This window comes from Gastrolobium bilobum, unplaced genomic scaffold (assembly GCF_033153095.1).
Source record: "Gastrolobium bilobum isolate Gb01-03AN ecotype WA unplaced genomic scaffold, APGP_CSIRO_Gbil_v1 utg62928, whole genome shotgun sequence".
NCBI lineage: Eukaryota > Viridiplantae > Streptophyta > Magnoliopsida > Fabales > Fabaceae > Gastrolobium > Gastrolobium bilobum.
Window position 1 is genome coordinate 12,244 of NW_026899889.1, and position 14,227 is coordinate 26,470.

The window sequence follows — 14,227 nt, forward strand, 5'->3', positions numbered from 1 at the left end:
AAACCATAATATTACAATTTAATCAGAAGCTTAAAACAAACTTTTTTACCAAGTCATGCACTATGTCACTGTCATCCACCACCAAATACTAGGCGCTGGAGATCATGACGTTTCCTCGAGATTCTTCCAACAAAATAAAAGGGCAGAACGCAATTATCAATCATCACACGCAAAACTAAAATTTAAAAAGAAAAAGAAAAAATAAACAATATTCCACTTGCGTTTCTCTTGTCGCTCCCCTATTGGTTCTCGAAACGCCAAAAAGTTAAGACAAATCGAAGCGCGATATCTCGCCGCTCACTAACCAACAACCTTATCGCGCCTCAATATATCGATATAATCGTCACGCGTCAAATCAGACTGGGTCCAGCCAACTTTCTATCATAATACTATTCTCGAAAATTCCAAGTTAAAAGTACAATATGAATTGACAACTATGCCCTCACACCTCATCAAATTTACTTTTCCATGCCCCTGAAATCTTATGCTCCTCGGGTACCCTTTCCGAGAAGAATCATTATAACCAGAACAAACGAAAAGAATTCACATAACCACAATAATTTATAAATTTTCAAACCAAATTTAAAAATAAAACCTAAATTATTATAAATTATAAAAAAAGCAAAAAAAAAAAAAAAAGAGAGATCGAAGCTCGATCGAACACAGAAGTTCATGATTTCGGTGACAATCTCTCAGCTTCAACACACGTGCTGAGTTCTTTCTATGCGCATCTCCGAGTAAGAGACGCGAATAATTAATCGCGATATGAACAGTTTCAATCGATCGATGATGTCGATCCGTGTTTTTTTCTCAGCGATCTCATCGCGATTCTTCGATTTAGGGTTTTTGATGACGATTCAGACTTTGACGAGCTTCGCCGCTTTGACAACCGGATTTTCCTTCGCGATGGCTTCTCGTCCGGCGGTTTTGTAGTCGTACGAGCAGTCGTGGCGATCGGAGTACCGGTGCTCGGCGCAGAAGAGATCGCCGCAACGGCACCGGAATCCGGTTAGTCCGACCCTCCGTCGACAGCCGGAGCAGCGGTTGACAACACGCTTGGCCTCAGACAACGTCGTTTGACGATTTTGAGCGTCGTCGTCTTGTTCATCGGAAGGGTAAGGTCTCTTAGGGGAACGTGATGACGTGGCAGCCTTGTCGTCGGAGAATCTTGAAGGTGCTGGAATTGCGTTTGTGGCGCAGGGGGTGATGGTTTCAGGAACCTTGAACTCGGTCTCTTTTTTTTCCGTCTTCTGAGCCATAATTTCACAGAGAGAGAGAGAGAGAGAGAGAGAATAGAAAGAGAAAAAACGAAGGTGTTGTTTGTTTGTTGGAGAACAAAGAAGGTGATTGAGAAGAGATAGAAAGAGAGGAATGGTTGATTTGTAAAAGGAGAGATGGCATGTGAGGTTGAAAATGGGGCTAATGGCTATGGAATATGAACCTCATAGAGACGCGCATCGAGCATTTTCATGGGTGCTGCAATTACCAATTTGTCCACCTTTTTTCTTTGCCCCACCACCACCACACACAGCCTTCTCTTTTGACGTGTTCGTATCATTGTTATATTGAACATAATTATAAAGATACCCTTTTCGTTTCCAAAAAATAAAAGTTAACTCTTCAATAACCACGCACTACGTTTATTGAAGTCGGTTTGTTTTTATAACGAGTTTTTTCTTTCTTTCTAAATTTATATAAGTGTTTTGTAAGAGTTATCTTGTAAGAAAAGTAATTGTATCATGTTACTGAGATTTGGGGTACGCATGACAACCTTCCCGGAATCAATTTTTTTTTTTAATTTCTGTTCCTGAGAACATAAATGGATAGGGGAAACTCGTTTGGTAAAATTGGTTCATTTTTTTTTGTTCCAGGAATGAACCGGTTTAATTTTTGTGTCGGAGAACAGAAAAAGAATAAAAAAAATTCTGTTCTTTTGTTCCCGGGCACAAAATGAGAAACACTTATCTCTTTTAATCACTCTTCACATCTACCATCATTACCACCACCTCCACTGATCACTACCACCACTGTCACCTACCACTATCGCCACCGCCGCAGTCACTACCACCACCATCACCACCACCATGCCACTGCTACCATTGTTGCCGCCACCAACCACCATATCCACCACCATTATCGTCACCTCCACCACCACCATTACTATCGTCATCGTCTCAGCCACTGTCGTCTCAACCACCTCCACTATCTTCTCCATGTCACTGCCACCACCACTACCATGCCGCCGCCGCCACCACCACCACAATCACACCATATGAAAAGGAAAGTGATGATCCGAATTTTTTTATATTTAATAGAAATTATTTTTTATTATATTATTTGTTGTGTTATCAAACGCAATTCTCATTCTCGGAATAAAAATAGAACATGTTATCAAACACATTTTTTTTTCTCATAAACTGCTCAAAGGCACAGAAATAGAAAAGAATTGATTCTTTTCAAAAACAGTGCTAGGGAATAGAATGGTTGTCATACACACACTTGTTGTCTGTGTCTTAGTTTTTTTTTGTTTCAAAAAATATGCGTCCCATGAAATGTTGTATGTATAAGAAACTTTACAATGTCATGTTAAAAGACAAACAAAAATCCCTTTATATAATGCATGAAATAATTAGTAATATAAAGATAAATAAAAAATATTATTCTCATATTATATGAAAGAATTTTTCTTTCATTCCACGAGAGAATAGAGAGAAAAGAAAAAATATAGAATAAATCCTACTCTTCCTTAATTTATAAGTGCATGAAAGAAAGAAAAATATTTTGTAACGTGAGAATAATGTTCCTCCAAAATAAAATAACAATCCATTTACCAAATAAAAAAAATAAAAAAATAACAATGCAAACAAAGACAGGAACGTTTGCCTTGTGTTACATAATGAGATGGAGATTCATTTTTGTTGATGAATGATGACTAGAAATGTAAACAAAAAAACATGCTTGTTTTGGCTAATAATGTCTTTTCATTTCTTTTTTTCTTGCGCAATGCACATGTCGCTGTTTTAAAAGCTGTATAATCGATGAAGAAAAAGCATAATGATTTCTTTAAAAATTTAAAAAAGTTGATCATATATTATAATTTTAGGAATAGGTTCTTCTACCTATTTTTTTCACCTATATTTACATATTATTTTTTAATATTATTATATCAGAATTTCAATTATTTTTATCATTTATCTTTTTTATTAAAATTATAATCTAATAATATTTAAGAGTGGTAGATAAAAATAGGAAAAAAAAAAAATAGAATAACTTATTCTATTATTTTAATTAAACAAACTTTACATTAGATACCTACTAAAAAAAATCTTTACTGTAACACGGAGAATAGATTTTTTTTTAAGTATAAAATTTGAATGGGACATAATTATTTTATATCAATATATTAAATGACAAAGTGATACTTACTATAATTTTAAGTTTATTACTCTTATTATCTTTTTAGTTACCAGTTAAATTAATTTGAAATCAACGATAATTAATTTTTTTATGGTAATCAATCAAATAATAAGAGTGATAAGTCTAAAATGATGATAAGATAACTGTATGCTATATTAAATATATGAATCATTAATCAATAGTTAAAATTTATGTAAGATTTGTTAGGGAGTAATTATACTTATTATTATTTTTTATTTACCACTCTTTGTACCTATTTGGTTATAGTTAAATAAATTTGAAATCAACGGTTGAAAAAAAATTAATATCATTAATTTTAAAGTGATCCAACAGTAATCAAATCGGTAACAAGAATAATAAATTTAAAATAATGATAAGTAGTAAATATAATCTTTCTCAATTTATTATTTTGATTATAATATAAATCTTGTATTTCCGGTTTCAAATGCTAACAAACTATACATTAAATTCATGTACTAGTTAGTTGGTAGCTGGTCGGCAAATGGCAATAACAATAATGTAAGTAAATATTTGTTTATGAGTGTCGCTAACAAAGCCCAATGCAGTTTTATTTTAGAGTCTTCATGCGCGAAAAGTATATATTAAATTCACCCTTATTTTCCTTGACCACTTACTCAGCCATTTTTTTTTTAAATTTGAAAGTTATAGTATTTAATTATCTATAATAATAAAACGAGTATTCAAATCTTGGTGTATTTTAATGAACAATAGGAAAGTCACATTCTTATACTTGGCCACTTGGCCGGTTGCATTTGCCACTATCAGCGCAAGATTGAAATTGGCTGGCATTTTCATTTTCCTATTTGTTTATTATTGGTAACCTGTTGTCGTTGGAGAACAATGAAAGGGTAAAATTGGAAAATCAAAGGGTAAAAATTGGTGAGCGCGCCCAATTTGACCACGACACTTCTTCCTATCGTTTTCTCAGATGTCATTTTCGCCCTCTCTTCGTGACTGACACGTGTGCTTCACAGTGTTATTGCCCCACGCATATTGGCCAGTCGCCACTCGTACGTGCGCGCGTGTAACACACATTGTGATGGGGATGGGAGTGTGCCTTGTTTTTCTCAATACGTGCGCCACTCGTCAGAAATGTTTCACCGGCTTACATCTTTGCTAGTCAGTATTTGTTTATGATTTATACGATTGGAGAGAAATTTACGAGTATATAATACGCCTTGTATTTACAAATAGAAAGGTTATGTTTTATAACTTATTTTTTTATAAATTTTTATATTATATTTTAATTATAGATTTTTGTCAATTAAAGATTATTATTTATTATAAATTAATAATTAATTAATTAGTTTGATTTACGAAAATAATAACCTTTAATTGAAGAAAATCAACGGTTGAAATATGATTGTAAGAAGTTGTAAACGAAAATAGATTGTAAGTATAATTTTTTTATTTAAAATATATAAATTAAATATATAAAATAAAAATGTATCATAATTATGTTTAACAACTTGTTCCTTTTGTAGAAAATCAAAAGAATAATTTACCTAATATATTAAGTTTTAAGGAAATGATATATTTACCACAAAAAAAGTTTACAACCTTTACATCTAACGTAATCACCGTTAATTTTCGTTAATCTAACGGTTATAAAATATTGAAAATTATTGGGTCGTATTTATTAATTAATTATTAATTCTCAATAAATTATAACCGTTAGATTGACGAAAATCAATGGTGATTAAGTTGGTTGTAAATGTGGTAAAAATTTTTGGTGGTAAGTATATCATGCCCTTAAGTTTTATATTACATTTTTTAATTGTTAGTTCACATAAATAATTGTTAAATGAATTCTGTATTTTAAATGAATTTTTTTTTATTTTCATCTACTAAATTTTTTTATTATAAAATAATAAGAAAATATGAAATTCTATCTTATCTAAAAGTAAAAAAAAAATTGTTTTACATCTTAATTGAAAAATAATAATACATTTTACAAGTTTATATATGTACACAATATGAGTATTAATCTGGACCTATTTCACGCGATAATATAAGCTCAACTAGTGAAAGGTCCAAAAGGCTCAAAGATTATTGCTTAATGAGAAAAAAAAAACATGGCATATCTTGACAATCCTGCAACCATCTAATACACAAGATCAGTTGCTCAGATAATTGCAGCTACACAACATCAACTGCTCAAAGTAACGCCTCCCTCATATAAACACTTGCATGTCGCCACATCAACGAAAGGCTTAGCCTGACCATAGGCATCTCGCCCAAAAAGTAACATATGAAGATTACCACTCTCAACCAATAGGAATGAACACTACCATACCAAGGCAGCATAAGCAAGACGCTCATCTATTATAAATACAGAGGCATTAAGCTCGGGTATGATCATCTTTCCATCAATACTTGAACCCTTGAATACTTACTGACTTCAGCATCGGAGTGCCTTGCAGGTACTTTCCCCCAGTCCCTCCAAGTTACTCAAAAATGTTGGATATTTGTTATACCCCAATTGTTTAATTGATTTAAAATATATTTTGATTATTACAATCAATTTAGGGCCCGTTTGGTGGACAAGATAGGATAAGAACGGATAGGATAAGAGAGTAGGATAAGGATAGGATATGATATGGACAGGATAAGCACATATCATATCTTGTGTTTGATGTGCACTGGATTAGCAATCTGATAGGATTATGCTATGCTATCATGCGTTTGAGGTGCACCAAATATCATCAAGATATGATATAAATAGACTAAAATACCCTTTTTAACAAAATATCATATAAATATTATAAATTAATTTTAATTTTTTTAAATTTATTTATACAATTCTAACAATTATAATTTTAGACAAAATATTATAAATTAAATTTGTTATCCTCTATATTGTATGTACATGATTCAAAAATCATGATTCATTAACTACTAACTTTTGTATCATTCAAAAATCATGTTTCATTCAATTCAGAAAGGCATGACAATAATTGGTTCTTTCATTCGCTAAACAGAAACTTTGATATGCAGGTAAATACAGCTTATAATTTGATACTTAGATGAAGGAAGAATAAACAAAATATAATGCAACAAATAGAAACATAGATGTTTCAAACCGTTATAAGAAATACATAATACAAGTAAAATTAAAAAATACAAGTAAAATTGCAAATAAAGAACACTAAAATCAATTTATATGTCTATTAGTTAGCCATTCATTCCACATTTGTGTTGCTAAATTTTCCCTCCAAGCAGACCACTGATCACTAGCCTCAATTGTATTAATATAATCGCCATCATTGCGTGCTACTTATTCGTTGAGTATTTGTGTTTCCAATTATGCATCTAATTGTGCTTCCATTGGGTCAATAGGCATTTCTCTTCTGATAAAATTGTGAAGAAGACAACAAGCAATTATTATGCGATTTTGGATTTTGATGGGATAAAAAGATCGACTTCTAAGTATAGCCCAACGCATTTTTAATAGTCCAAATGTTCTCTCTATCATATTTCTTGCCATGGAATGTCTCATGTTGAAGAGTTCTTCCTTATATGTTGGTGTATACACACGTCTCCATTCACTGCGATGGTATCGATAGCCTCTGTATGGAGCAAGAAATCCCTCACAATTTGTATATGCAGCCTCCACAAGATAATAGTATCCTATAATAAAAAATAATAGTTATTTCAAATACATTATACTTTTATTATAAATATCACAATTTTTGTACCATATAACCAATTTTTACCTGTTGGAACTATTAAACCATTCCTCTTTGAAATAGCATCTCGCAATACCCTTGAATCTAATGTTGATCCTTCCCATCCAGGTAATACATATATAAACTTCATATCCTTAGAACATACGCCTAAGACATTGGTAGATATATCTCATTTTCTATTACGATATCGGGGTTTATCAATTGCTGGCACATTAACTTAAATATGAGTTCCATCTAGTGCCCCAAGACAATTCTAAAACATATCCAAAAATAACAAATAAAAAGTACAAAAAAATATAAAATACGATTAATAAAAATAGAATAGATGTAAAATCAAACATCATCTTACCTTAAACCATTTCCACCTTTCATTTAAGCAATCTTCTAGGACAGGATCTGGTGCTTCAAGAAGTGTTTCTTGCAACCGTAAAATAGCATTCAACACTAAATTAAAGTATCTACTAATTGTTTCTCGAGACCGTCTAAACATAAATCTAATAACACGATTCTTGGAATGATGTGCCAATGTATGTAAAAACATTGCCACCTATGCTTCAACACTTATTAGTCCATCTTCTTTTAATCTACCATTATTTTTAAGGAGGACACATAATAAACGAAACGACCTAATATCCATGCGAAGTTGATCAACACAAGTTTGATCATCGTGATTCATCAATCTATCCAGAAACTCTCCCCTAAGCCCTTCTCTAATAATTGGTTGCTGCCTAAGATTATAATTTTCATGCCACCACAGCACAAAATGACTCACTTCCATTAAAATTGTAATACAAACCCAAACCATATGGAAAAACATTTGCTCCAAAATTAAATATGATATAATGTCAAGATGTTCATTCGAATCCATGTCAACATGTGCATAGAAAAAATAATGTTATCGAAAGCAGGATTTTTTAAAAACATCAGCAACACATTCAATTACCACAATGACCAAACGATGCAAGTTTCACTCAGGAGGAGACTGCGGTAAAACAGAACAATATCGCCAAGAGCCTAACACCTTGGTTTACTCATAACCATCCATACAAAACAATACAAGTTCAACACTCATTTTAACGCCAAGCATCTAGGATGAATCTAAAAAAAAAAATATAGTTTCGAGGTCCCAACCTACACATGATGGCAGCTCTAAAACACAGGGGTAAAACATATTTTTTACATACCAACATAATCTCTGTACATATATAAATACAACCATTTATATGTACTCTAGGTGGAAGCAAATAACAACAGAGAAGTATTTAAGTCATTACAACCATTTCTCTGTAATAAGCTTTACAAACACATAACCATTACAATAACCCCAAATCTCAAATTAGGATTTTGCCAAGAGCCATATTTTTTTTCTTTTCGAATTCAATAATAATCAACCAAAACAAAACATAAATTTAGAATAACACTAGAAAAGAAGCCTTAAATCCCCAAAAATTCAAAATAAAAAAACACAAAATCTCTAATTTTGATTGCAACGAAAAAAAGGGTATTGATATAATTATATAGAAGAGAAACGAACCTGATGATCAAATACTGTTGGTTATTCTTGCTATTGTGGTTCGCTAATAAAATTTGACAGTAGCCACCATTTTTGGTGTTGTGGTTCTTCTTAATGCTTTTCTTTGACAACGATAGTTCTTTGCTGGGAAGGGCGGACCGTGGTGGGGTTGGCCAAACTAGCCGGTGACAAGGTTATCGGGATCGGTCAGTGATGAAGGGGGCAAGGGAGAAAGCGACGATGAGGGTTAGGTTGGAGTAAAATAAATTTATTTTTTGTATCCTATCCTATTGGAGTGTAACCCAAGCCCTCCCTTGGGATAAGTTATCAGGCTCTCAGGAGGATAAAATGAGCCAACCTGATAACTTTATCCTATCCTTCAAGCACACCAAACAATTGGTTAGAACATGATAAGATATACTATCCTATCCTATCTTTCCTATCAGGTGCTCCAAACAGGCCCTTAATGTTAACATAATTGATAATATTTTATTGTCTTAAAATTACTAATGAGCTGATTGTTTGAGATTTCAGAATAATATTTATTATAATTTGAAATAGTATTCAAAGATAATTGAAGATTGCATGAAGATTGGAGAAGATATGGAAGATATCATGAAGAGATATAAAATCATGGAATCAAGTAAAGATTAGGATAGATTTTATCTTTTTAGATTTCATATAAGAGACTAAAATATTCTTTGCCAAAGATTTGATTAGGATTGCATTGCATAATAGATTAAGATGTTATTATTATAAATAGGGCTCATTACATATTGTTCAAAGAGGAGAAAATACAATGAGAGAAAATAGAGAAGAATATACAAGAAAGAAAATAGAGAATTAGATTTTCAAGATTAGGATTCTTTCTTGTGCATCAACTGAAGAGCCTTCTCAAAAACATTCATTCATACATTCAACATTTGGCAAAGTGAATATTTCTCAATAGAAATTTAGATTACCTATCTGTTTAAGGAAAAGAAGCACTGAGGTAAATAGTTTAATTGTAATTTTTTTTCTTGACCTTTTTGAAGGTCTGTACTAGGAAACTTGGATACCAGTTCTTGTGTTGGGAAACTGGGATACCAGCATGCCTCTTTTTCTTGGAAATTGAGAGTAACTTGAGAACCTTTGTGTGATAGGATTTCCGAATCCTAAAGGGTTAGGATTTCGTACTGGAAAACTAAGATACCAGTTGGGAATTTGTGTAAGGGGTAGACTAGGAAACTAGGATACTAGAGAACTCTTTGTACACAAGTTTCATAGTGGAGTTGCCCGTCGAATTTCAGTATTCGATTTTAGGGCCCATGGTTTTTCTTCCCTTTTGGGTTTTCCACGTAAAAATTATTGTGTTAATATCTCTCTATCCTTATCTTGATTTATTGCTTTGAGTTAATTTTAATTAGCGAATTATTTTTATAAAACTCAATTCACCCCCACTCTTGAGTTCATCTCGGTCCAACAATTGGTACCAGAGCTGTGTTCTCTTATATGTGCAGGTAACTCCTGAAGAGTAAATCCCAAGATGAATTCAATAGAAAGTATCAAGGAAGGATTATCTACACAAAGACCTTCTCTGTTTGAAAGGAAAGTTATACAATTACTGGAAGAACATAATGGAGATTTTCATCAAAGCTGACAACTACCAAGTTTGGAACGTGATTGAAAACGGAGACTTCCAGATCATAAAGAAAGATGAAAACGAAAAAATTATTCCCAAGCCCATTGTTGAATACACTGATGGAGATTGGAGAAAGCTAGAATTCAATGCACAAGCCAAGAAAATTCTTCACTGTAACCTTGGAACACAAGAGTACAACGGGTAATGGGATGCAAAACTGCTAAGCAAATGTGGGTTCTCCTAGAGGTAACTCATGAAGGAACCAATGAGGTAAAACAATATAAAATTGATCTTGTAATGCATCAATGTGAATTATTTACCATGAAACCAAAAGAGTCAATTATAGATATGATTACACGCTTTACTAATATTGTAAATGAGTTAAGTGCCTTAGGCAAGAAAATCATAGTTGAAGAACATGTCAGAAAAATTCTAAGAAGTCTTCCAAGAGAAGATTGGATGCCTAAAGTCACTGCCCTGCAAGAGACTAAAAATTTCAAAATCTTCAACTTAGAGCAACTGGCAGGATCCTTGATGACTTATGAGATGCAACTAGAGTCTCATAAAAAGGATGATGTGAGAATAAAGGATAAAATCATAGCTCTAAAAGCTCAATACAAGGAGGCTAATGATGATTCAAATGATAAGGAGAAAATCGTTATGCTTATGCGAAAATTCAGAAAATACTTCAAGAACCCAAAATACAATGGGAGCTCAAGCAACAAGCAAGTAAAATTCAAAAAATCATCTTTTAAAACTAATGATGGCTGCTTTAAGTGTGGTAGAAAAGATCATAGGGTTATGGATTGTCCTGGATTAGAGCAAGAAGTCAAGAAAGAGAATAAGGAAAAAGAACACAAAAACTTTGAGAAGAAAAAGTTCAAGAAAGCAATGATGGCTGCTTGGAGTGACTCTGAATCAGAAGAAGAAAGATCTGAAAGCAGTGAGGTTGAAGCAAACATTTGTCTTATAGCTGGAACTGATTCTGAAGATGAAGACCATGAGGTTGGAGTGAGGGGGAACAACATAGTACCTTGAGAATGGTTGTTCTAAGAATATGACAAGAGAAGTTTTCATATTTCTCTCACTCAAACCATTCCAAAATGGATGTGCGACTTTTTCTGATAACTACAAAGGTAAAATTATGAGCACAAATAAAGTTGGTAAGTAACCTACACACTGCATTGGAAATGTTTATTATATCAAGGGATTAAGGCATAATGTTAAGTTGAAAATCATTTTTCGCATGATCATAACATTGGTAGTATATCAACTTAATCATGTGTGTTTGCTGATGTGCTGAATTTTGACATTGTTGAGCTAATTTCTTTATAACTTGAGCTAGAAAAATCATTTTTTGATGAAATTAGCTGCTATTGAAAGCTAAGATGATGACGTTTAATTCTGGATATTTTCATAATTTTTTATTAACCCGTGTTCCCTGAAATTTCGTGAAAGTGAGTGCTGAGTTCTAAATTTTATTTTGAACTAGTTAATTTTAAAAAGTCATAACTTGAGTTATACAAATCCTTTTTGCATGAAACTAGTGGCATTTAAAAGCTAACTTAATAAGCTTTAAGACTGACAAATTTCAGAATTTTAGATGTGTATAATATTCTTAGTTGATCTGTCAACGTGACTGGAATGTTGATTACTCTGTTTTTAGAAAGCTTGGGATGTGTACTATAATATAAAATAAAAAATTGATTGAGAACTTTTTTCCTCCCCTAAATAATTGGCTAGTTTTGATGATAGATAAAACACTCTTGATATTTGTTAACCCATTTTCTTTTTCACTTCATATGATTTCTTGTTACATGCATTCTGAAGTGTATGCTTTAACTTTGTGGTTGTTTGCCATGTTTGTGAGGATATATATCTATCTGTGATTTTCTTTGTGAGGAAGCAATCTAAAACTTGTATGAGTGAAGCTCAAGGCTTGCTAGTTGGGATGTTTCATGAGTAACTGAAAAGGATATAGGTCTTCTTTGGTCGTTTGAGCTTTTCAAGCCAACCTTAACAATAATTTTTATCCCTAGTTACCCCCATTTGAGCCTTATGCCTATTTTTTTGTTGATTAAATCTCATTTGCAGCCCTTTGAGTTCTAATTATTACAAATCTTTTTGATGTATGGGTATGCATATTTTCTAGATTGAGTGGATGAATTGTTAGAGTACAAAAGAAAAATACATAGGGGGAATGAGAAAAGGAAAAATAAAAAGAATGTGAATGAGAAAAAGAAAGAAAACTGAAAAAGTGAGAATGAGAAAAAGAAAAAAGAATAAAAAAAAGGGAATATCAAATTCAGGGGGAACAAGTTTCACTTGAGTTTCAAAGTAAAAAAAAAAAACCTGTTTTTGAGTGTTAGCCATATGAAACTGGAAACTTAGAAAAGTAGAAAAAGAAAAAGATATCTTCATGATGGGAAATAGTATTGAGAATATCAAAACATAAGGTTTATGGACTATGCATAACTGTACTATCCCTTCTTTATTTTCACCTACCTGCTACTATTTTGTTTTTGTTCATATCCACCTGTTACATTACAAGTTTTAAAGTCCTATTGATTTGGTGGCTTATGAAACATTCCAACACTAAGAGTAGAGAGCAGACATGAAGTACAAGCCTATGAAAAGCTTAGAGAATAAGAAACAAGAGTGATTCTAAAGTTGAGTGCAAAGGTAAATTATTGTATTGTTATTGTATATGCTTTGGAATGTTTTCCTTTGTTGCCTTTAATCATTTTCTATATTCTTATTCTTCACTATTTTTTCACTATTGAGCTATTACTACCTATTCATGCTACCTTGACAACTTTTCTTCATTATCTTGAGTGTTTACTCTTCATCTTTTCGATGATGCCAAAAGGGGGAAAATGGATGCTACATTTTGAGAATAATAAATTAGTTGTAGCTTTACAAAGTCATAGGGAATAGTGTTCATGCAATCATCATTGAGCATTCATGTTATACCTGTGATAAATTAATTTTTCTCGGTACATGGCATAAATTATTTGTCATCATCAAAAAGGGGAAAATTGTTGGATACTTATTATACCCCAATTGTTTAATTGATTTAAAATATATTTTCATGATTACAATCAATATAAAGTTAATTTAATTGATAATATTTTATTGTCTTAAAATTACAAATGAGCTGATTGTTTGAGATTTCAGAATAATATTTATTCTGATTTGAAATAGTATTCAAGATAATTGAAGATTGCATGAAGATTGGAGAAGATATGAAAGATATCATGAAGAGATAGAAAAGCATGGAATCAAGTAAAGATTAGGATAGATTTTATCTTTTTAGATTTCATGTGAGAGAAATAAAATATTCTTTGCCAAAGATTTGATTAGGATTGCATTGCATAATAGATTAAGATGTTATTATTATAAATAGGGCTCATTGCATATTGTTCAAAGAGGAGAAAATACAAGAGAGAAAAGAGATAAAAATATACAAGAAAGAAAAGAGAGAATTAGATTTTCAAGATTATGATTCTTTCTTGTGCATCAATTGAAGAGCTTTCTTAAGAACATTCATTCATACATTCATCCTTTGGCAAAGTGAATATTTCTCCATAGGAATTCAGATAACCTATCTGCTTAAGGAAAAGAAGCACTGAGGTAAATAGTTTAATTGTTATTTTCTTTCTTGACCTTTTTGAAGGTCTGTACTGAAAAACTTGGATACCAGTTCTTGTGCTGGAATACCAGCATGTCTCTTTTTCTTAGAAATTGAGAGTAACTTGAGAACCCTTGTGTGATAGGGTTTCAGAATCCTAAAGGGTTAGGATTTCGTACTGGGAAACTAGGATACCAATTGGGAATTTGTGTAAAGGGTAGACTAGGATACTAGAGAACTCTTTGTACACAAGTTTCATAGTGGAGTTTTCCGTCGAATTTCAGTACTCGATTTTAGGGCCCGTGGTTTTTCTTCCCTTTTGGGTTTTCCACGTA

The 14,227-nt window shown here is 32.2% G+C and overlaps 1 protein-coding gene across 1 annotated transcript; it reads right to left on the reverse strand.

Moving 5' to 3' along the window:
- Positions 1-215: 215 nt before the first annotated feature.
- Positions 216-1,444, reverse strand: LOC133294096 (zinc finger A20 and AN1 domain-containing stress-associated protein 5). The gene has a single exon (XM_061492755.1). It carries the CDS (start codon positions 1,257-1,259, stop codon positions 858-860), a length of 402 nt encoding a protein of 133 aa, XP_061348739.1. The 5' UTR covers positions 1,260-1,444; the 3' UTR covers positions 216-857.
- Positions 1,445-14,227: the final 12,783 nt, after the last annotated feature.